Source organism: Diadema antillarum, unplaced genomic scaffold (assembly GCF_040938485.1).
Source record: "Diadema antillarum isolate AM-2024a unplaced genomic scaffold, OU_Dant_1.0 seq00000406_RagTag, whole genome shotgun sequence".
NCBI lineage: Eukaryota > Metazoa > Echinodermata > Echinoidea > Diadematoida > Diadematidae > Diadema > Diadema antillarum.
In genome coordinates, this window is record NW_027271394.1 from 1,955,805 (window position 1) to 1,981,366 (window position 25,562).

General features: G+C 39.1%; 1 protein-coding gene across 1 annotated transcript in view; it reads right to left on the reverse strand.

The window, feature by feature from the left end:
- The window catches only part of LOC139732231 (uncharacterized), a 134,271-nt gene that overhangs the window by 104,121 nt on the left and 4,588 nt on the right, over positions 1 to 25,562 (reverse strand). Inside the window, 7 exon segments of the mRNA XM_071643108.1 lie at positions 79 to 138; positions 604 to 879; positions 6,974 to 7,240; positions 8,122 to 8,313; positions 9,679 to 9,987; positions 23,727 to 23,861; positions 24,718 to 24,981. Coding sequence (XP_071499209.1) covers positions 79 to 138; positions 604 to 879; positions 6,974 to 7,240; positions 8,122 to 8,313; positions 9,679 to 9,987; positions 23,727 to 23,861; positions 24,718 to 24,981 — 1,503 coding nt within the window.

Genomic DNA, 25,562 nt, shown 5'->3' on the forward strand with positions numbered 1-25,562 from the left:
ATGTGTGGAGATGTGGGTAAGGCTGGTCAGAGAGGTCAACATGACAGGTGATGATTAGAGTTACCAGGTTTCCTTCACCTCTGATTTCCGTCGTCTGGATCCTGAGGATGTTGCCAACAGGTTGTTTGGGACCGGGTTCTAGATCAAGATAGAACAGTAAAGAGAAAAACGAAAGAAAAAAATAAGTCAAATATTCAAACTTACCGAGGAAAAGATTGGTTAGAAGGTTCCTTGTCGTGTCATCAACATTGATCTACTAGCGACATGAAATGCAGTTTCGATGTTGACTGTTGGGAACTTGAGTTCACACAGTATGTGGTCATTTCGGTCTCAACAATTTTCTAGTCAAAGGTGTCACAATGTTGGAAAACTGTTCAAGCCCAACAGTTTGACTTCACTGTAACGGCATGAGGACATCATTTATTATGAAGTTTGTGTTAACACAGGAAAATCTTCCAGAATCACATAAAGAAAAGGTACTGACAGCTGTAATTTCTTTCATTTTGGATAGACATTTTAAGCCGAAGAAGGAAAGCAAATGAAATCCAACGTTTTCTCAGTTTAATGTTCGTTAAAACAAGAAGAAAAATATTGTGTATTTACCTGGCTGTGAAGGACAGTAGGTCTTGGTCGCTTCAGTCTCTCCGTAATCATTTATACCAGTGCACACGACATCGATGCAGGTGTTGGGTTGAACGTCTATCGTCACCGTAGGAGAAGTTGAATCGGAAATAACGCTATCGTCGATTGCAATGAGGAACGTGTTGATTGGTGGAAAGGGTTGGTCTTCCGGATCCACGTGGCAAGTAATGATAAGGCTTGGTTCAGCATCCTCTCGGGTCTCAAACCCAACGTTTATGATTCCTTCTAGTGGTTTATCTGTTGAATATGATGATTACTGTTAATGTATTGATTATGATGATTACTGTTAATGTATTGAATAGTGACGGCTGAAGTCAGATTAGGTCTGAGAAAAGTCAAGGGCCAGCCCAAAAGAGTTGTGTATGACTGGGAAGCTTTCAAGGAAGACACTGAACCCCAGAAGTAATACAGTGTGGAAGTGAATAACATGTTTAGTGCTTTGTGCAAGGAAAATGACACCATGGTAAGCGCGACAGACAGGGAGTCGCAGAAGTATGGGGACTTTATGACAGCTATACCAGAAGCTAACAAGTCAATGATACCAAAAAAAAAAAGGAAAAGAGTGAGTAGGGAAAATAATTCAGTGGACCCCAGAGTTAGTGCAGCCAGGAAACTTCTCAGAGCAGCCAAAGATCAATATCATGATGATCCAACACAGAGAAACGCAGGGTACAAGTAGACGAGAGAACTGGTGAGCTCAGTGCCGCTTACACCAAGATTAAAGTGGAGCTGCTGACAGAAAAGATCAGGAGAGTAGAGAATGCAGCTGACAGATGTAAGAGTTAAAAGAGCCGGAAGTTGATAAATGAGATAACAGGGAGAAGGAGTGTATGCACAAATCAGACACAAGGAACAAATCCTGAGGAAAGAAAGAGAAAATGGCTAGCCCATTTCAAGGTTCTGCTGGATCAACCACCACTAACCACACCAAACACTGGAGAAGTCAAGCACATCTTCGGGGACCTAGAAATATCAGCAGAGCCTTTTACGTTAGATGAACTCCAGATATCAAAGTAAAATATCCAAAAAGGCAAGACATATGGAGAGGACGGTATCTCTCCAGAGGTGATGAAGAGATGCGAAATCATTCTAGGGGATAAGTAACATTATCCCTGTTCCAAAGAAAGGTGAACTCACAAATATCAATAATTATAGAGGTATTTCACTGACATCTTCAGTGACAAAGACCTTTGACAGAATGATACTCAATCGTATCTAGCCAGAAGTGGATAGAAGCTCCGGGCTAAGCAGAATACTCAGAAAAGGCAGTTCCACTACTAGCCGCATCCTAACACTTTGAAGAATTCTAGAGGGACCTCTCTGCTGTAATGGTCTTCATTGACTTCAGGAAAGCCTTTGACTCCATCGACAGGGGTATGCTCAAGAGAATACTTCCGGTCTATGGCATCCCAAAGGAGATTGTTTGCCTAAAGATACTAAAGATGCGATCATCACACCTGATGGTAAAATAGAGTACTTCGAGATTCTTGCCGGAGTGCTTCAAGGCGATACAATAGCTCCCTACCTCTTCATAATTGCAGTAGATTATTATAATATTGAGATGAATTCAGATCTTGGATTTACTTTGACACCAGCACGGAGCAGGAGAGCCAAAGCCACGAAAATATCAGACGGAGTTTGCAGACGACAAACACAGTGAAGGATGAGGGAAGTAGACTCGGTATCTGAACCATGAGCTATAACACTACATTCAATATTTCTTTGGGAACCACTACATGGGAGAGCGGGACGCAGACGGCCTCGATGCACATACGTAGACACTTATATAATATTGACTGACCTCGAGGGAGATACCAGAAAATATTGCCCAAACTGAAATATTGCCCGAGTAGAAGACTAGGGCAATATTCTTTCAGTTTATCTGGTATCTCCCTCAAGGCCAGTCAATATCATAATTATTACATATCACCTAGGTAAATTAGGAAAATATGTGAATAGGGCTATACACTATGATATCGATCAAGCCACATTTGACTACCTGTAGATCATCAACATGTCGAATAATTGAAAAATTGTTCATCGATGTATATCATTCAACCCAACTTCAAAGATACATAATATTTAGTTGTAACAGGCGAACTTCAAACATCTAAACGTTTTTACATTTTATTTTTGCTTCTGTTTCAATTTGGAGAGTTGCAAAACCGATGGTCACTGTGCAATACTACTGAGCACAAATGGACTAGTCATTGTTAGACGCGTAGTGCTGCTGGAAGTGGTCGACCTTGTATGAGTTGATTTATCGGCGTTCTTCTGCGGTGCGTGTAACCGACACGCAGTGACGTCCTGGAATGTTTCCTCTTCGTGGTCGATCGGAATGTTTACATGTAAAGGCCCCCTCACACCTGAGCGAATTGCCTGAAATATGACTTGCTATGGCTTGCGAAAGGCATTTTTTGAAAAATCGTTTTCAATGGTAATTGATAGTAAATCATATTTACCCTTCGTGTTTGGGTTCGTACACCTTCTGAACTAACAGTTGCGATTATTCAAATTCGCACTGGATTTTTGAACATGTTTAAAATTTCCCGACGAATTGAAAAATCGTCTGTCATTTGCTTGAATTTGCATCTCTTATTTAGTCTGCGGTAATCGTTCGTTTATCGTTCGTGTGCTATTGTCACGCATAGTCCCTCATTGCGCTTTTACCAAGGTGGACCGATCTCGAAAGAACCCTAGAGGAAGCAACACGATGGCTAAATATGACTTGCGCATAGAAACGAAGATACTATGACAAACGTATTTTCGCTTGCCATCTTCTATGCGAAGGGAAACCAAGATAGACTTTTACTAAATTTGAAAGGCGATGCATATACGAAGGCAAGTCTAAGAGATACTATGACAAACTATGGATTGCGAAGTGATACGAATACGAGCGAATAACCTGACGAAAAAAATGGCGAATGCTGAGCTGCCCTCTGTGACCAGCCACTTACCGCGCTACTCATATATAAACATCCCACCCGAAAGTTTCAAAGTTTCATCAGAAAAATGGAAGATGTAGCCCGCCTCAGAGTCCAGTATTTACTGGCAATGGCTCAGAATAAAGTTATACATCAGCATCTGAACCTACACCAGTTCATCAGAGGCCGCTTCAGATGGAGACGAGGCTTCAAACAACGTCGTATCTGGCAAAGGACGTGGCTGAACCCTGCCAGAAGAAGCTCCAAGAGAAGACCCTTTGACTTTCAAGAAATTCCTCTGCATGCCCCCTGAACTCTACAATGAAATCCTGAAGAGGGTCAGAGGAAGAATCAGGAGGCAGTACACCTGGTACAGGGAGCCGCTGGAAGAAGGTCTCAAGTTGGCAGCTACTCTCCGTCATCTTGTGTCTGGCACCAAGAACTCCGACATGCAGTATGGGTGGAGGGTGCCTGAAAACACCCTATCTGTAGTGGTCAGGGAAGTGTGTCAGTCCAAATGTGACGAGTATGCAGATGAAGTCATGACAGCCCCTTCAACCCCTGATGGATGGAGACAACTTGCTGGTGGATTCTACAAGCGGTGGAATTTTCCCCACTGTGTGGCAGCTATTGATGGCAAGCATGTGGCCATCAGAAAGCCTCCTCTGTCTAGCTCGTTATACTGCAACTACAAGGGCTTTTTTTTAGTATAATCCTGTTGGCTATAGTTGACAGTGACTGTACAAATTTGTCTGGTGCGATGTTGGTGGTAGGTATGATACAACAGGGGAAAGGGGGTAGGTCGAGTCAATTTAGGGGTACGTCAGATTTGTTATCACCTCACCTACATTGTTACTATTTCAATATTTATTTTTTGCTAGAATGATAGCAATTGGGGCAATTTATCTCAGTTTTTGCTTGATACATTTTTCTTCTTCAAAAACGTGCTTTAAGAATAATTAATAATGTTGGATATTTATTTCACACAAACGATCTTTTGTGTAGAAGCAAAAATCTGAAATTTATTGATTTATTTCATTTTAATGCCTTTGCCTCTTCCTTTCATGTTGCGTGGATGATTTCTCTGGCAGCACTGAAGTCTGGACGGACCTGGTCGCTTTTATACTCCCCGAGGAGCGCGCACACACGTACGAGAACGCCTTATCTATTCTTTCATCTTCGTTTCCAATCGCACGCCATATCAAACCATTGCTCATTGTTCGTTCGTCTTATCGGGTCATATCAACCATTCGCTCGCCCTCGGCCGCGATTTGCTCAAAAAAGTGAACCGGATAATCGTTATCCTTCGCATGTCATATTTATCCTTCGCTTACCGTTCGTTAATCATATTTGACTTTAGTTTATAATCGGATGATTTGAAGGCAATTTTATTTGAAATCGTTGAATTCGCGCGCATTTCGTACGTTTTTCTCATTCGTCCCCCTTCGTTCCCCTACATTCGCTCAGGTGTGAGGGGGCTTTAAGTTTATAATCGGATGATTTGAAGGCAATTTTATTCGAAATCGTTGAATTCGCGCGCATTACGTGCGTTTTTCCCATTCGTCCCCCTTCGTCCCCCTACATTCGCTCAGGTGTGAGGGGGCTTTAAAGCAGGGAGGTGCGAAGAGAGATTCCACTCCTTCTCTTCCCACCTCCCTGTGTAAGGTGAATGGCGAAACCGGGAAGAAGCAAAATATCAACGATTATTATCCATACAGAGGATTTTTATAGCCCAAATACAAGTGTTATTTTGTCGACGCACCTCATAACCTCCAACCCACTTAAAAAGTTTGTTGAACTCGACCAATATTTTTTGCCGAGGCGACCAATATTTAAAATATTGGACGGCAAGAGGGGGATTCCCCAAAATTTTTATAAACTGCACCGTGATTGGTTGAGATATATACGAGATAACCTGAAATATGAAGTAAAAACGTCTGTGATTGGTCAATCACGAATTACTGAGTAACTAGAATATCGTTTCTTCTAAAATTCTGTGTTCATGCCAACAAATTTCATATATCAATCAGTTGAAATTGTTTTTCAAAATATCACTTTCATAACAGGAAGTTAAATTTAGGTTTGATGAAAATAAATTGCATTTTTTTTTTTGTGCATGCAGGCGCAAGGCGACGATTGATCTGCAGCTCTGCATGCTCAGCGCTATACTGCTAGATAGCCCGCGCGCGATATACAAATACATGTAGCCGGCCGCCGCTTGCATTTGCATGCGCGATAATGCATAATCGATACTGTACCGCGACGTGTACGTACACACTACTACAGTAGGACTACTAGTTGTGGTAGTAGCCTAATTCGATCTTTCACGATCTACGGTAGATGTGACGTGAATTGTTTCTCAGATCTCGGATACAAATACATCTAATTCTGGTCTAAATTAGCTAGATCTCGGGCTAACAGTAACATGACGGCTACCTTGGATACATAGATCACTGTTTTATCAGAGACTGAAGTGGATTAACTTGCACTGAAGAGTGTCGGCCTACATCAACATACCATACCCCATGTCCGGATCACTACACAGTAGGAGACCACACAGCACTCGGAGTCGGAGACAGAAAGGGTGATAGGCCTAAGTGAAAACATTCTTCGCTAAAATCCTCTGTAGGATAATAATGATGATATTGAATGTCCTATTTTCGATTAATACAAGGAAATATTGGACTCGCTAAGCAAAATATTTCCTTGTATTAATCTCAAGGCCATCCAATATTATATAAATATTGACTGCTGACCTTTTGACCCTGCAAAATACCAACTGCAATTGCCTCGCAAAACTACCTCGTATACGTAATAATCTTAAATATGACACTGGTCTCCATGACACGAATGACATCGAGAGCGTAATGGAGAACAGAGAGCGCTGGAGGAACATCATCCAAGGATCTCGGAAATACTACCCGACCTAAGTCTCAGTCATAAATACACTGATTAGTGTCCAAACCAGGTACCGGTCACCAAGCGGAAATTAAAGTGGATGTGTAAAATTGAACGCATGTGAACGGAAAGGGAAGGGAAAGGTTTTACACAATATTTTGTTCTCAGCTTGTAGGAGGTTAATCGTCAACTACGCTGACTCAGTTTTTAAAGGCAAAAATGGAAAGTAAGGTAAAGGCATGGATGTCCGAGTAAGCGTGATTAATATCTGATATGATTTCATTTAGTTTAAGTAACACTGCGTGTGTTACTAACCAGAGGAAATTTAATGGAACTTTAAAAGCAATAAATATGATAAAGAGTTCCTTAAATTGTTATTACATAGTTTTACATGACCTATAGCCGCCTCAGGCTGCAGTAAAACAAAAAACAAAACAAAAAACCAAATTGTCACGCTGTTGGCATAGCTCACTAATTTATTTCACTCTGTGTAATGACTACTTATATACCTCGAGGACAGTGTGTGAGAGTGACTGAGGTCGTTCCAACCCCGTTCGTCGCAGAGCACGTCAGTTCGATGCAGGCGTTGGGGCGTGGTGAGAGGATGGCTGAGCCGGAGCTTGATGACGATAGAGTCGTAGTCTCAGTCCCGATGGTGTAGGTGTGGAGGTACGGGGACGGCTGATCAGTGAAGTTCACTTGACAGGAGATGACCAGAGTAACCAGATTATTCTCGCCTTTGATCTCTACAGCATCGATGGATAAGATGTTCTCTCCTGGAGGAGTACCGGGACTTGGAGTGATACATGGAGTGATGGACCGGGGTACATCGACACCACCTGTTTTGTCAATTCAAGTGTAATCGGCACGTTGTTCGTTTGAGAGTTTATTGTGACTTCACGGCACACCACAGACATTGATATGGCAGTCTATGATGATAAGCATAGCAACGGAAAAACAATTCAAATATTCTACGAATCAATTATAATTTATTGTAAATCTTTCGTTGAGTTTTTACACGCTTACCCATTAAAATGTTTGCTTCAATTTCAATTTAGCAATAACATGAAAGATCACACGTGTACGTTAATTTTAGTCGAGAACATTGCATGAAAACGAAGAATAACTTGACACTATAATAATACATAACTTGTTGAAAGGAATGGTTATGTATAGTATTGAATTTACATTTCTCACGTCCATTAATCTTTAGCTTTTTGTTCGGAAAATAGAAGGAAAGCTATGCATCCATTTTCCATTTTCGTTGCGCGCTTCGCAGGTAATAATGAAATAATTTAGATTGTTTTTTTTAGTTGTGTTGCCTTATTACATTTCCCGTTACGGTATTCTTTTGTGAAAATACGAATGTCATTATATCGTGTTATCTGTCACGACTCCAGTCACTGCCCGTTTATTTTGTCATTGCTGGTGAGCGCTATCTACATTCATATAACAGGCTTTAGTACACTGTGAAGACGCACACGCGTTAACAAGATATGACAGAGACCATTTCAAATGTTCAGCTAATTCAAATTTCTCTCTGAATATCAATATTTCATCCAAAACGGCTTCCAACGCACTGTATAAAGTGTATCAAGTATTGATATTGTGTTACAATTGATAACGTTTGTATTGATACCAAATATGAAAAATTCACCTGCAACCTCCAGAGTGGCAGAGCGCACAACACCGTACACATGACACTGAAGTGTATCGCCGTGGTTTGCTGTCGTTGGAGTGAATGTCAATCTACTCGTCATGTCGTAGTAAGTGAAGCGATCGAAGCCGTAACACAGGCCTTCATTCAAGTCTCCATTGGCAAATATCGCGGCCGCAGCACTCAGATTCCCTATACATAAAATGATTATATGATAAGTTGGTACATTAGTACTTATTTGTATTAGTTTAGTATTCTTGCGTCTCTTTCAGCCTCATCATTATGATAAGCACTGGTTTATCATATCTTAAGTGTGTCATCATGGACAAAAATTTTATGAATACTTCAATCAGAAAATCTGTTTTTGACACATGCTTAGGGTGAATTCCGCTTCTACTCATTTAAGGAAGAAGAGAAATACTTTAAAAAACTGAAACACAGATGTGGCCACAATGGAATTAGTGTATATAGCATCTCGTATGTCAATGTCAGCACGCTTCATGTTGATAATTATCGGATGATCTAGTCATTAATTCATGGTAAACAACACGTTGTTTTCAATCGACACAATGAAGCTGCGTTTACACCATGCTCCCGGCGGCCACGGCAGCCCCATTTGCCTGAAACGTAGTGCGCCGTGGGTAGATGAGACATTTTCCTGCCCCCCCCCTTCGCATTCTAGTCTTGTTCGTTCTAGTCCTCGAACCGATGAACATATAGCTATCAGACGTTGTTCTCACGGCGTATGGTCAGGTTAGACTATCAATATTTTTAGGTGCGTCCCGCTACGGGTAGCCTCCAAGTTTTGTTACTGCCTATTACGTGCCGCCCCATTTTGTTGCGTCCACCCCATTTTAATCACTGCATACAAGATTCCTCATTACCACCTGGACTGCTGTGGCAATTTTTGACAGTCTAAAGATCTGACACGGCTTCCACGGCAATCACGGCATGACGCGTTTGCCTATCCCGTCTCACCGCGTTGTTTCAAGTCCATTCTGTTTTGTCCACGATGGCCTAGTGAAACGGGGCTGCCGTGGTTGCTAGGAACACAATGTAAACGCGGCTTGAGTACACGCCCCCATGAATTGGAATCGGAAATATTCCTTATGTATGAGTTATAGTAGGCCTACTAATGTGAATGTCACTGATGTGGAAAGGTCGAAAACAAATAATAATTGGAATATTGATGATATTTATATGTCTGCCACAAATTTCAATAACTATTGGCATTACAAAAATGTAATTTCAATTTGATACAAGCTTCTTCGTGTTAGTGCTAAAAATAAAATGACAATGTCATTACCCGAAATAAGGTGAAATATATGTTAAAAAAAGAAGAAGAATGAAATCTGTGCATGTGGTAACCAGAATATCAAAAGGGAAACGTATACTGTTTTGCACTAGGGTATATAATGAGTTAACAGAATGATGTTTGGGATGATGACAGTTTCATGACGCTGTAACGTACCAAAAAAAAAGATCCAACAGAGCAAAACACCAACGAAGGAAACAGTACTACATTGCTTTCGAAGCAAAATACTATGTTATACTCACGTTCTCCGGCACATGTTACGCCCACATCATCGTCGTGCCCACAGCTGGGGTTATATCTCGAGGCGTAGCATCCCCACGGGTAACGATAGCACTCTGATAGCGAGTTTTTATCCGGTGTTGGACAGTAGATTCCATTGTCTAACCAAATAGGGCCCGATCCTTGTCCGAAATGGGCATTGTGATGGACCAAGGCGGCGGATGAGTAGCCAAGCTGTCGGCACACCGCGTTCCCCGCTTCCTTGTCCTCTTTGCCCCAACCCCAGTCACACGCCGTGCCCCAGACCCCGTCACACAGTATCTCCACTCGGCCTTCATGGTCGCCAGACCCTCCCACAAGTCTTACTGCGAACAAACAAACAAATGTATATATATATATATATGTATATATATATATATATATATATATATATATATATATATGTATATATATATATATATATATATATAGAGAGAGAGAGAGAGAGAGAGAGAGAGAGAGAGAGAGAGAGAGAGAAGTGTTGGCATGAATGACTGCCAAATCGAAAAATTCAGATTCAAATGCAACTTATAGTTTCAAATCAAATTAAATCAAACCAATCAAAGTGAGGTACTCTCTAAAAAAAGCGAGTGAAAATATTCACTCGAGTGAATACAAAAAAAGAGTGAATTTAGAGTGAAATTGGAGTGAATTTTGAGTGAAAATGTTCATTTTCACTCATTTTGGAGTGACCTCAGGGATCTCTCGAAGATTTTGGAGTGATCCCTGAGGTCACTTTAAAACGAGTGAAAATGAACATTTTCACTCAAAATCCACTCGAAATTCACTCTAATTTCACTTTTTTTTTAATTCACTCCTTTTAGAGTGAATATTTTTGCTCAATTTTTTTTGAGAGAGTAGCAACGAAATTTGGAGGCTGGGTCAGAAGAATAATCAAACCCGTCAGACCCAATTTGCACTTTTTGGGAAAACAAACGTTGCTTTGTCAATGCTTGTATTTGCTGTTCAAAAGTACTATTTCTTTCTATTTCTTTCTCTCCTGTTCTTGCGCACCATCTTCTATTATCGTTATCCCTATTTTTTTCTTTCTTTCTTAGCATCACCTTAATACATGACCAAGTATCTTTTTATTTGTGTAAGTGTGTGTGTGTATGTGTGTGTGTGTGTGTGTGTGTGTGTGTGTGTGTGAAAGAGTTTGTTGTATGCCGTAAGTTAAGAGGCTAATGAGGCCCCAATATTAAGGTTGGCTTACTGTGGATCCTCCTGTATGGTACTTTGATTTTTTTCCCTTTTATCATATCACTGTTCTCTGTCACATTGATTTCTTTGATATGAATAATGTAGAAACAATAAACAATTTAAAGCGATATACAATAAGCATCATTTAATATGAATGTAGAAGATGTAAATATCAAATATGAATCATTCAAAGTTACAAAAAAGAAAATTGGCATTATAAAGACATCTTATGATCAATCTATATCTATGTATTATATGTTATGAATCTGTAAAAGGTTAGCAACAATGAATGACCTGCGATGAAGCGAATGGCGTATTATGAAGAATATCATAAAAGGGTACCATGAAATACAATGCAATTCCAACAGTTTCGGCCCATTAATAATGGATTATCGCTAGAAGCAGCTATCAACGTGTATTGTTTTACCGAAGGCTATATAGTTTAGACTCTTCTACAATAACGTGATATTGACAGGGAGAGAAATGTGCTAAAATGCTGAAAGGAAAGAGAGTAAACTTGTGCCAAAATAATTTATCAGACAGTGATCATCAGTCCCGAAGTGATATTTTAGCCTCACCACTACTTGCAAGTGATATCTATCTGCTCGAAGAATAATACATATTGGCTAATAAGTGCTCACCACTTGTGACATACATGTACGTACGTTCATAAGAAACGAAAATTTACGATGATTCCGAGCTTTCGCTCGCGTCGTTCGCGCATAAATAAATGTTACTGAAAGGACATTGCATGACAAATATGACTTCTGCTAGTTCGAGTCATTAATATAGCGTAATACAAAATTCTATTGATCAGACGTGAAAATCTATGAACATTCCGAAGCGCTCGCTCGCTCTGCCCGTACTTAGTAAAATTAATATTTTTCTTTTAAGTTATGATCATAGCCCTTCGCAGTGTTTTTTGCTGTTTAATTCCCTAAGAATTTTTTTAAATGCTCTATAAACGCGAATTTTTATATTCTGTTTTTTTTTTGTTTCGTTTTGTTTTTGTTTTTGCTTTAAAAAAAAAACATGTAAAAGGTCTTTACTGTGGGAAGGGGGTACTAAACTTAAAGTCTTCCGGCGCGCTTGCTTTCTTTCTAGCGTGAATAAGTGGAATAGATACAGACATGCAAATAATAATAATATGAATAGAACTTCCATGAACTTAAAAACACGCACGTACCAGCGATTTCCCCATTCGCTTGTGTGTTTGTGTTGTTCCTTGGAATTAATCCATAATATCCTTTTTGTTGTACTCACCAGTTCTACCATCGCACGGCCGCGAGCAGTGACTGCCTCGGAATATGTAGTTATCCTGTCTCCATGTAGGATCCCCAGAGAGTCCGATGAAGGATTGGCAAATTTCTGCTTTCGAACCCTTACGGAAGATTACGGGGAGGTACTATGTATTTCCGCTCTTTCCGGTATAATGATGAATGTCATTGTTTCAATTTTCAGTCATTATTTCATCAGAGATATCTCTGATGGATTTCATGTGATTCTCTGACAGTATTGCTCAATCGCGGTACCGTAAATTCGATTTGAAAGAGTGTGGTGATTTGTCTGTCTGAAAGTTGACTTCCGTCACACAAAATTCTGTACTGTTGACTCCTGAGTGTTTGGATTCGGACAAGGGGCGGGTATCCCATGATGATGAATTATCTCCTTTGCTTCGGGTATCCCAGATAATTATTATCTGTGGATGGATGAATTCAGTTTGCTTGGCTCCACCAGTGGAATTATGCAAGCATTTTTAGTTCTTCTTTATGCCCGATTTTTCGCTATGAAATGAAATGAAATGGAATGGAATGAAATGAAATATCGACAGCAATATATCAGTGAGCCATCTCGTAATAACTTTATTTCAGTGCACTTTGGAAAATGACCCTTTTTTCTAAGTTGGTTAGGCATTTTTCAAAGCGACATGGTGCATAGAATCGTGACCAAGAAGGTCAATTTACATTTGGGTAAGCATCCGTTTTATTGATTGGCACTGAATTTACTGACAAACTTTTTGTTTTGTAATTATTATTGGCCAATGAATACAGGCTTAAATAAACAATTTCTTGCTGTCAGGAGGATGTGCTGGTAAGCACTATTCATGGAATAGCCATTACTTCACAGATGCTTATTTCAATGCATTTAAATGCTAACATGCGTGTTGTGGTAAGTGTTTGTTATTGTTATCTAACAAATCCACATAAAAATTTATGTTTGGTTGAATTCAATAGAAAGTCAGCGTATTAAGGCACACTCCTTTTCATGACTAAACATGCCACGAACATAGATTTCTGTTTGTTTGTTTTTTTCTCAATCGGGGGATTAAGAGCATCTTAATCATGATGTGAGGGAGGACCATAGGAAGGTTGTTGGGAATAGTGGAGTGTGTGGGAAGGCACATGGGTCCTATGCAGGTCTCATTTATTCAGAACATCATAAAATTCAGGGGCGGATCCAGGAATTCCGTGGAGAGGGATGGCCTACACGGGCGCACGCACCACACCCCCATTTTTTTACATTTCTTTTGTTTAAATAAATAATAGAGGGGGGCACCCAGTGCGCCCCTGTTGGATCCGCCACTGAAATTGGAAATGGTGCAACGCCGCTCTATACGCTCGCTTCGCTGTACCAATGAAATTCTAGCCATGCTAGCAGCGCCGTTTGCCAAATAATTCAGTTAAAGTGAGTTTATGGGCAATTAATTTAGTTTATCGGCGAAAAACTCAGTTTATCAGCAGATAATTAACTAAGTTTTTTTTTCGAGAGAGAAACTGTGTTTATCGAGCGATATACTAAGTTTATCGGTACACTTGGTTTATCGATTGAAAAACGCACTTTACAAGCCAAAAAAAAAAACCACTAAGTTTATTGTGATGAACTTAGTGTTTCGCTCGATAAGCAGTGTTTATCGCCCTTCATATTCCGTGCAACTACTCCAATATGAACTCATTCTGTCTTATTTCATGCAGCTTGAAAGACCTAGGAAAGAGAATCCCACTCGTCATTTGACGTCACAGATTTGAAGGACGAGGAAGGGAGAGAAAGGCGCGAAGGCTGGCAGAAAATGATGCCGAAATCCTATCAGTTTAAAAAAAAATATGAGAATACCCAAAAATTATGGTAGAAATTCATATGAAACCAAAATATTCTTCTTAAATGCAATATAAATGAGCACTTTCAAATACCAAGAACTTACGCCCAAATTTTCTTTCAGACTTTCTATTAACTTCTGTGGATCAGACTATCCACTGTACTCGTTGTTTGCACGCCATTGGTAATCTTTATGCCATTTAAGTACCAAAATACGCGTGCTGATCCAAAGACTTTATCGGCTGTACAGAGAGCTGTGACTTCCTGGTTTGGTGTCAGAGGGCTTGGTATTTCCAGAGTCACGCTGGTTCCGCCTAAATAAGATAATAGCAAAAGAGAATGAAAGACAATAATACGGCTTGTAATTTGGAATACAAATCACCTTACTTGAAATTAATATCACTACAACGAACTTTGCTGTTGATTATATAGTATTAAGTATATATATACATATATGTATATATATATATATATATATATATATGTATATATATAATTTTTTACAATTTGAAGCCGTTTCTATGTTTATATCTTACCGATATAGGGGATGACGATGGAAAATATCCCAAGAAGGAATAATCTTCGTCTACCAGCCATCATTCTCAGTCGCCAGAGATTCCTGTAGGCAAAAAGTAGGTAAAAAAGTGTGAATATAAGTTTTCAGCAGGTTTGATAACAGCTCAAACCAATATGATTTATCAACTTGAAGATGGCATTCTTATTGCTATTTCGTAAAGTACCTCGTAAAGATAGCAAAACAACAGTTTGCTGTATAGTGCCAAAGATACGTTACGAATTATATAAACCAGTAACACAGTGTAAAAGACTTAAAGGAATTGCCGCAGAATTTTGCTTTCTCTGAATTTTCTAAAATAATCACCGACACACTCTGTTAAAGACAGAGCAAAATTTAAGTAAGTTTACCTTCAACCTGTAAAAAAACACACAGAATCGACGGACACTATGAGAACGAAAATTTTACGCTGTAATATGGAGTTAAAATTTTGGCAAGCTGCCTGATATCCACCTTCACTGGCGGTCTTTTATTCTTGGGTAGTTGCAAACCATTCGACCTCAGCACATTATTCCTGCATAAGATTGATCCGCGTTTGCAGTTACTGTTTAGTATACTTTGTATGACATTTCATAGTATTTGACCAACGAACATTAGGCCTTCATACGCGCGAGTTGATATATCAAATATAAATACGTGTAAGCTATCATCGTCCTTTTAAGTATGAATGCAGCTGTTTGGGCTTTCCATGTGAACAATTACATGTAGAACTACTTTTCAGTATGAACGTAATTGTTTTGGCTTTCCATGTGAAGAATCATATGTGGAACTACTTTATTTAGTTGCGCCATGACACATTGATAATGATGTAAATCGGTAATTGTAAGGTATACATGAAGCCCGTTTCCTGTGTGCTCGTAACAACGAATAACCTGATGTCAATATGTGTCATCAATACATCCTGGTTTCAAAATTCAACACGACTTGTGTGAATTCTTGTTACATTGTCAACATGATAATACAATGTAGATGACCATTAAAGATTCAGGTTGTGTAAAAGTACATGTTTATTGACGTGTGGGTATTTCTGATGAGAGCTGACCAATTTGATAACCAAATTTAGCGTCACCATCTGAGAAAGTCGACAAAGTATCAGTACACCTGAGTAAAATTCCATGATAGTGTGCAACACTTCATACTTCAAAAAGGTTTAGCACAAATCAATGCAATAATCATTATGTTGTTTCAAATTGACAAGTACAATCGTGTAATCTCCTTCATTTTTCACCGCTTCTGTGGTTGTACATTCATCGCGTCCACATAAAATGAATAAATCAATCGAACTTCCTCTTTGGATAGGGACATCAAGTCATGGTTGGATATCACAGAGCACATACATGTAAGATTTCCGTTATATCATAATATCATGGAGAAGATTGTTTTTCTTTCCTTTGCCTAACAAAACAAAGGAACCGGTGCGTATTGACTTTGTCAGCAGACACGTTGTAAGATAACCAAAGAATCATAATTTGATACAAGTACAACGTGAATGACTCCCTTTCCTCTCCTTGAGTTTCAAAATACATTTTACTCATCCCGTTCAAATATTAAACCAGTTGTGGTTTACTTCCGCATTTGACAGAATGCTTGTAATGTACTTTATGCGCATGACGTTTCGACGTGAAACCCTGTCGTACAATGTCAGTTATTTATGATCAACAGACACATTCTGTTAGAGGTAATTGATAGGGTATATTTGTTTCTTCTAACAATGAGGACGTCTCTCTCTTGAAAATTGCAATATTCTGTCGGTCCCTCCTTCTTTTATAGTTTAATCTCTTTAGTACACTTCTACAGGCTAGTAGCATATAGAAGGAGGCATACTATAAAAGAAATCGGAAAGGGTGGGATAGCAGTCACACGCACACAGACACACACACACGCACACGCACGCACCATTACACACACACTTTATACATCTTCTACAACATAAATTCCACAACGTTTGTTTATGTATTTTGATAACCAGAAACCCAGAAAAACACTCCCAATTTCATGCAACAACCAGCATTCATCGAGTATTAAGATTTAACCATGGAGCTACGATTCCAAACTCATAATCTTTTCCACATTCTGCCCAGTCATAATTTATAGATTAATGGGAAATACAGAGCATTTTCATAGTGACGAATATCCGTCATTTCAACCACAAATCTACACATTCATAAACACACAAACACACACACGCACACGCACACGCACACACACATACACACACACACACACACACATAACCGTTCCATCACATCTGTTGTAAGAGTAATTTGATAGGAAGTGATAATGTAACTTTGCACACTATAGTATTCTCTGCTGACTATATTTCACAACGACGAGGTCACTACTCCCAAAGATTTCATGATTTGAATCTTTTCTCATTTTCAGCTCACAGGTTGAACTCTGTAATGGTGAAGGTTTTTGCTTTTTTCTGTTTCTTTCTTTTTTATGTGGAGATAAACTGCCACGATGTATAGAGTGGACGCCATACTTAACACTTCTCTTTAATTGAATCATGCTTTCATTTAGTCATGAATGATTTCACAGAACTGACAGGTGCAGCCATAAATTTAAATGATTACATAACCATTAGGCCGGTGTTCTTATTGATAATCACCCATTTACAATGTCATGATGTTACAATTTAAGACTATACGTCAGGATTATTTGATGATATTAATCGAATAATGAAAAAAAGTGGTAACAAAGCTAATCATGAGATTGATCATTAGATTAAACATTAAATCCATCATGCTACATTGAACACACAAGCCGAACTCAAAAGTATTACCAGTAATCATTTAAGCAATGTATCATTACATAACAAAATCATTTTAGTTGATGGTATAATATTCCTTTGTGCTAGTAAAATCAAGACCCTCACAAACAAAATGAGGACGATTATAACTTCACAGCAGTGTGCGATTGCGTAATGGATTTTTAATGCTCACACAACACCTCCTGCACAATTCAATTTATCAGTTGCATACAGTACACTGCAGAATGCATCGACTTAATCATTTCATATTCCTCCTTGGCCTGGTAAGACCTAGATGACTCTCGTGCCCTGCGCCGCCAGCGGTGGAAAATTACAGCTGTATAATACCAGTGTACAATAGCTACAAACATCTTCTGGACCCCGTTTTATCAAAAGATATAATCGATTATGAATTTACCATAGACCATATACCATAGACTTACCATAGAAATCAACTATATAATTAACTATAACTCTCCACAAAACAGGGCCCTAAACATTATTACAACAAAACGAAATGGATGAAACCAGGCGGAAACCAAACATACGAAAACTCCATGTGACATGCATGATACGTGAGTGTAGTTCGGACGAAGAAATCGCTTTCATAACATTATGACTAAAATGTTGTCTTCTTAAAACTACCACTCTAAGTACCGTTTGTTCTCCTTCTTCTTCTTCGTCTTCCTCTACTTCTTCTTCTTCTTCTTCTTCTTCTTTTTCTACTACTACTACTACTATGACTTATACGAATAAAAAACAACAAATATGTTTGATAGTTTTATGATAAATTTTACATCACACAATCATAGGAATTAGTTTATTAATTTCACCTTTGTTTGCTCCAATACATGCGATGAAATACATTAGACAATGAGTAATATTTGCATAGTCGAGGATTATATCCAAAGTGAAGCAAAAAATTATGGAAAGAACTTCTTTGTATGGAAATTGTACAGACGCTTGAATCACACTTATGTAGACGCCTAGTTTACAAGCACATAATAACCCGGACATTTGATACTTTACAAAGAAAAAAGTACAGCTGAAATAAATACGGTTAAGTTAAAGGGCCGAATGCATAAAACAAGCAATTTTTTGTAAGCAATTGCTTCAAGCAAAAGCACAAGCTCGTCTAGCAAAAGGTCTAGCTCAAGCAATTGCTTAAATCCATATGCATAACCTTTTGCTTGTGCCCATACCTTTTGCTTGTCCCGCACAAGCAATTGCTTGCGTTTTCAACAAAAGGAACGTCACGCCTGTGCGAACACAAGAACAAAGGCGAGTGTGACAGCATGTATTTGAAAGGGTGTGTGTGTGCGAAACATTTCCTGACATAGCAATAGAGCTATCAAATGGCACTCATAAATGCGCACACAGACGCACACACATCAGACTATACACACACACGTACTGGCTGATTCCCACCACTGCTTATAGAGATAGCCCAGATCTGCCAGATCTCACGTGGAGCGAGGTCTCCTTGCTCTCCACCGAAGTCAGACATCTACATTGTACCTGTTTTTCATCACATTTTGCGTGCTGACCACTGGACTTTCCCGTTTTTTAAATGAAAAAGTTTCTAACACTGCTAAAGAGTAATTTCTTGTAGATTTATACCACTCCTGCACAAGTGTGGTCTTTCTTGCATGAATGTGAAAAAAAAAAATACTTAAAAGGGAACGTCCAAGTTAAGCAAAAGCTCAAGTTCATTTTGCAGAGCTTGGAAAATCGTAAGCAATTGCTAGCAAGAACAAGCAAAAGGTATGTTTTATGCATACGTTTTTAAGCAAACGCTTGGTCTTTAAGCAATTGCTTGCGGGCAGCAAGCAATTGCTTGTGCTTGCTAGCAAAACCTTCCGCTTGCAAGCAACTGCTTGTTTTTATGCATACGGATTCGAGTAAAAGGCTAGCACAAGCAATTGCTAGCGTTTATGCATCCGGCCCAAAGAAAGGGGCTGTGAATTATGGTGGGGCCCTGGAACACTACTGGTTTTATTGTAACGAGAAATTACAGCCGACTAGAAGGTCATACCATTATATTCACATCACGGTCAAACTGGAAATGTACCTTTTGCAGGAGACGTATTCTTGACGGAACTGTAAGATGACTTTAGATGCAAATAAGAACGGGACGATTATTGAGGTATAAAGTACCTTATTCAAAAGTGGTGAAAAGAGGTTATTAACAACGTCTTTAAACTTGTACAAACTACGATATATATAACATTTTGATTTCAGATTTTGCCATGGTTGGTTGGTCCCTCGTAATTCACATGAAAATACTGGTGAGATCACTCTATAAACAGATATATTTCTGAACGCAACTATAAGAAGATGCCTGCCTTTGATGCCATTAAGAACGGGATGATTATTGGGGTACAAAGTATACCTTCTTCAAAAGTGTCGAAAAGGAGTTATTAACTACATATCTAAACTTGTACAAGCTATAACACACTTTGATTTTTTACCTCGTTATGTTAGGTAGGTCCCTCAAAATACTATGTGAAATCATTGGTGAGATTACACCTAAAACAGATGGATAGCGTCTCAGTGGTAAGTTCCTTTTAAGGAGATTTCGACTTGTTCTCTTTTTCAAGTCACTTTATATCTACTGGAGACGAGGTAGGTGTTCGGCCGTAATCTGGCAGAACTGCGTATCTCCTTTAACACATTACGCCAGAAATTGGGTTTAAAGATTCAATGTTACACCTTTCTAAACTGAGATACGATGAGTTGCATTTTTCCTCTTTTCTCGGTCATAATTGGTCTAAAGAATTTATTTCCAGCAAAAAAATGACAATCTGACCTTTTTAAGTAGTAAAAATTACCAATTTAAAAAACTTACGCAGTTCTGCCAGATTAATCGTCGCCAAATTTTTGCGATCGTAATCTGGCAGAACTGCGTATCTCTGGTCACGTGCCCGGGTTGATCAGCCAGAACTGCGTAAGTTTTTGGCCATGCGGGGGGTTTTTCAGGCAGAACTGCGTATCTCTAGGAGATACGCAGTTCTGCCTGATAAGCACGTGTTTCATCAGGCAGAACTACGTATCTCTTTTTGTCGTCAACCACGTGCTTATCAGCCAGAACTGCGTATCTCCTAGAGATACGCAGTTCTGGCTGATAAACACGTGGTTTATCAACCAAAACTACGTATCTCGGTCTATTTTCTGCGGGTTGTCTATCGTATTTTACCATCCACCCTCTTACTATTCAGCGGATGCAGTGTCAAAACAATGAATATTTTAGATCGAGTACAATTTTTTTGAAATATTTGTATTGTATAAAGTCATCATTATTGATTCACATTTAATTTCATTTTATCCATTCATTTGTATATGGAAAATAACTTGCTTTCCCCAAATGTTGTCAGTCTGTGTTCATGTTTCAGTATCATTTAGCGGCACAAGAAGTACTGCTACATCAAAAGCCTGGCTGCTGCTTGGGTTATTGTCGATCTCATGAAGCATTGCATTTGGACTAAGAATAATATTAGACTAGGTTCTAGATGTTAAGCTATATTGTTCATCAAGACTATAGGTACTACACTGTAGACCGTCGTCTATTCAGGCCTAACGATACACTAGACATCTAGAGACTAGTACTAGTAGAGCGGTACGTAGGAATCTGCATACGATAGGCCTACTGATCTCATCATTATCCTAGTATTCCTACTCTATGCCCAAAGTAAGAGTAAGCCTAGACCCTTTTGGCTGAAGGCCTAAACTCTATTTAAACTAAAGAATACTAGGAGCTAGGCCTGACTAAAAGTTTATTTACAGCTTTATTAGAAAATAAAAAAAATAGACCCTAGTTCTCGTTTGTGTCGACTCCTAGTCCTACTGTAGGCCTTATTGTCACTACAGTACTAACGTTAGGGTAGTAGTGTTCTAACCGTTACTATCTATTTCTACGCAGGCCTATTAAAAACGTACGAGAACTCTCGAACTCTGTCTACTCGATTGTCTAGGTCTATGTAACATCCAGACGTCTATTTTGGGGCGTCATTATAACAGACTAGTAGATCAATGAAAATTAGTTTCTAGATTTTCTAGTCTAGACTCTAGATCTAACGCTAGACTCTATATCCAGGTAGGGGCTAAATCTAGCGTTACAGCTAGACTGTTTATTGGGGATCTAGGCCTAGAAGGTACTAATGTTGTAGATCTAAGAACAACATAAAGCCTAACATGCCTATCTATAATGACTAACGGTAAGTCTATAGAGTCTATAGCCTATAATGTCTAGTAGTAGGCCCCTAGTACTGGTAGTAATGTATAGAACACAGATCTAAATCTAAGTTTCAGATCTATTTCTAGGGCTAAATGTTTATAATTTAGCGTTTAACCTGTAGATTCTAGATTATTCATATTACAGACTTCAAGAATGTCTGGCCGAATCAAATCTAGAAAAATAGAAAACTGAGTAAAGACAGAATAACCGGCGATTCAGCCTAAGTTAAGTAACGGTAGGCCCCAGTAGTCTACTAGTAGTAGGCCCCTACTGCACAATTTACTGGGAGTACCGGTACGGTACCGGTATTAAAAAGTAAACTGTAAAAGTGTTAGTATTGGTCAATTTCTGACGTCTGTAGGATTGGATCGAAAATGCCATCGTTATAGACGGTATCCTAGATATTCATTAAATTTCTCGAGATCAATCCCATAGATCCAAGCCCACTAACCGCTTATTACAATGAAAAATAAAATAAGAAGCTATGGTCAATGGATTACAGATATTGTTGTTCGCGTGACCTACGCTACCGCACAGTACATTGATTTCACGTACACTAACAATGGACAAGTGCTGCAGCAGTACCAAGTAGGCCTAAAGTTGACTGGAGCGTGATGTCAGACAAGATGAAAACTATAACGTTTGTTAGATCTAGAAATGCTCTAGGCTTAAAAAACACTAGATTGTAGCAAAACTTAATAGTAAGGCATACCGCATATTGACCTGTTTTGAAGCCTGCCAGTCTATGAAGGGAAAGAAAGTGGCAATTTCCCCCAAGAGTAACGAGGGTTATTGCTTTAGCGTGACTGTCGTCGTGTACAATACACGTAGCCGCACGACGTGTCTAGCTAGCTAGCTAGCTAGCTAGGCACTGCTAACCTGAACGCGCAGCGCGTTCGTCACTACCAAGGTCGCGCACGCGCGTGTTAAGATATACCATGTCCGTGCGGGACGCAGGAACACCTTGGTCCAAGCGTTGTCGTAAGTCGACTTACGCAGTTCTGCCTGATTAACATCGGAAAATTCATTTCGAATCTCGACTTACGCAGTTCTGCCAGATTAATCGCCCTCTCTCCTCAGGAATTTTGCCAAAATCACTTTCTAAAAATAACTTTCTGTACCGATTCACAACTTATTTTTTGGCCCACTTGAAAGAGCATGAGAAAAAACACACAAAACACTCAAAACCTGAAAATCGACCAAAATCGACTTAGGGAGTTCTGCCAGATTACGGCCGTGTTGGGACGGGTGAGAGAGGAGCCTGCTCTGGATTATGATGTATGTACTATAAAATGTATTGAAGCACCTAGTTAGAATATGGACTAGGTCGTACTTTTTCCTACAATGTCTAAGATTACAAAGTGCATTACACTTTTGTCATCTTTTCCATGTGTCCAGCGTCCTCAGTTCAAGATTTTGTCCTCATAAAGTCGTTCTGAAAGACAAGGAAAACATGTGATTAATGTTTAATGATTTATACCTACAAACAGCAGCGTGTTGCTGATATGTTCTTCTACTATACAAGTATTACATAAGTCTAGGGATACAAAGATACATGCCTCTATGACAAAGAAAGAATGACATATATTTCTGAGCAAAACTGGAAAAATGACTGGGAATGAAAGTTAAAGTAAAAACAAGATCAGTATAAAATTGAAGTCTCCGGGTTCTAAGGAATTGGCCTATTGATCTAGACAGCTAATTTTGGATTTCTGTATCTCATATGGAATGAGTTACCAATACTGAAGTGTTCATACCGTCTTTTCTTCTTTCTTAATTTTATTGTTTTCTATTGAAATTAAGTATGTTTGGGGATTAAATGAGAAGGCAATGAGTAGATATCTTTGAGTTGGGTACTATCTGCGTATCCCAATAGTAGGAGCTCAACGCTTTTCTCTCTTCCAACGAATGCTACCTATTCTATTCGCAATAGCAAAATGTGTCCTGAAGTTTTGTATTCTGCCCAGCCTTTTAGGTTGTACCTTTCGTCAAAGAATTGCCATTCGGCGATCGTTTGCTTACATGCCCTATGATTTCTCAAATGTAGCTCAGACTAAGTTCACAAACATTGTTACCTGTTTCCGAATTGTTTCCAAATGAAATGTCCTATCAAGAGAAAGCCGGGATAAAACTGTATATTCGCATGAATCTCCTTTTCTGTCACAGATTCCATACAAACCTGTTACTTTGGGCGTGTCTTTCTTCCTCTGCATGACGGTGACGACGCACACCACAACAGCGAGAACGAATAGGACGATGAGGAGGGCGTACGTTGTCGACATTGTTTGCAGGATTCCAGTTACATGTACGAAGTCTGGAAAAACAGACAGACAGACAGACAGACAGACAGACGGAAAGGCACGTTATGGCGTTTTATGAATGAGTTCGTAATTTCATCAGATTGCAGTTCTCGTTTGTAACCACTGGTAACCTACCAAGATGAAAATAAACTTGGTGTGTACGATCGCACAACACCGAAATTAAAACGTCCCGTCTTGAAACGTATTACATTGTCACCGTCTCTCTAATAGGTGGTCGCTACCATATGATCTGATATTGCAGTGAATGTCAGCGTAAAACTACGTTTAAATTCCTAGTCCTATCTCAAATTGCAAAAACATGGTAGTTCATTTCACCAAGTATTAGCACTATCTTAAACATTTATTTTAGAAGTTATGTAACAGAAATTATGTCTACACATGTTATCTCCGTTGTGCTTATCTATAATCGACTACCATACGTAACTGGATATTAAAATTCTACTCAAATAGAATACGAAACGTTGTCTTTTTCACTCTTTTGTTATGTGATTTGATATGATGCATTTTTCAGTTCTCTCAGCCTCTGTCTTCATCCGATCTAACAAAACAAATCCCATGCAAAGTTTAGGTGTACTCGAACATTGGCACTACTATATTTTGCATCGTACACAAATATATTAAATATGCTGCTGACATAGATAAGGATTTTTAGCTTCTGAGAAAGAAACATATGCAGGCCTATTCTCTTTTTTATGATATAGAGCTTACCCTGTGTAAGTTGTAAAACGAAAGTGGGAAATGGTCGAAAGTAATAGACAAACTCAATATCATTCTTCGTCTTATTCAAGAGTAAACAGATGTTATATCCACGAAATTTGTGGATGATATTGTTGTTTACCAAACGCCTACCAGTTGGACAATAAATTCCCGATGCAGTGATGAAACCGAAGTCGTTGAGGGCGCTACAAGTGACAGAGACACATTTCACAGGTTTGGGGCTGAGATAGACCCACGGAGATCTGCCCCTCGAGAGCGTCAGGTTGTCTGCTGTAATCACGTACTGGTGGAAATCAGGGTGGGGTTGGTAATCTTCGGTCACGTGACACAAAACTACGACAACCGTCACATTGTCATCGGACGTATACTCGGACAACTTGATCTCAATCACATCATCTGTTAAGGTATTCAGGAGACATTGGAGAAACAAGCGAGTATGAGTGCAGTGAAGTCGTAGAGAGTTTATGCCTGTCTTCATGAAAACAGTAGCTACTCAACTTGATGGTGATGTAAACAACAATAAAGATTATAAACTTGATTGAATATGAAAAGAATGAAATATGCAATCTTCATTATGTTCGAAGTAATAACTGTGCAGTAACAGTAATGAAAGTGACAAATAGCAGTTATTTTCCCGGTTCTTTTACACGGGAGGATGACAGTCATCCTCCATAGTTTGTACGTAAAGACGCGATGAGCTGCCGTAAATCTTTCAGGGTATTGAAGTACAGCATCGTCAAAAGAATGAAGAGCAGCTCTTTAATTCTCCTAATTCGATTAGGAGATTATAACATTAAACAGTGTGTCTCTATTTTATAATGTTCATCTATAAATTCTTGCGTAACAATGATAATGGCTGATAGGGTTTAATGTTAATTGGGCATGAGCTATTTTAGGTAAGCTTTCCACGGCCATCTTTTGAATGAATCATAAGGGCTCACACTCATCGTTTGTGTTTAGAAAGTCAGATATCACGT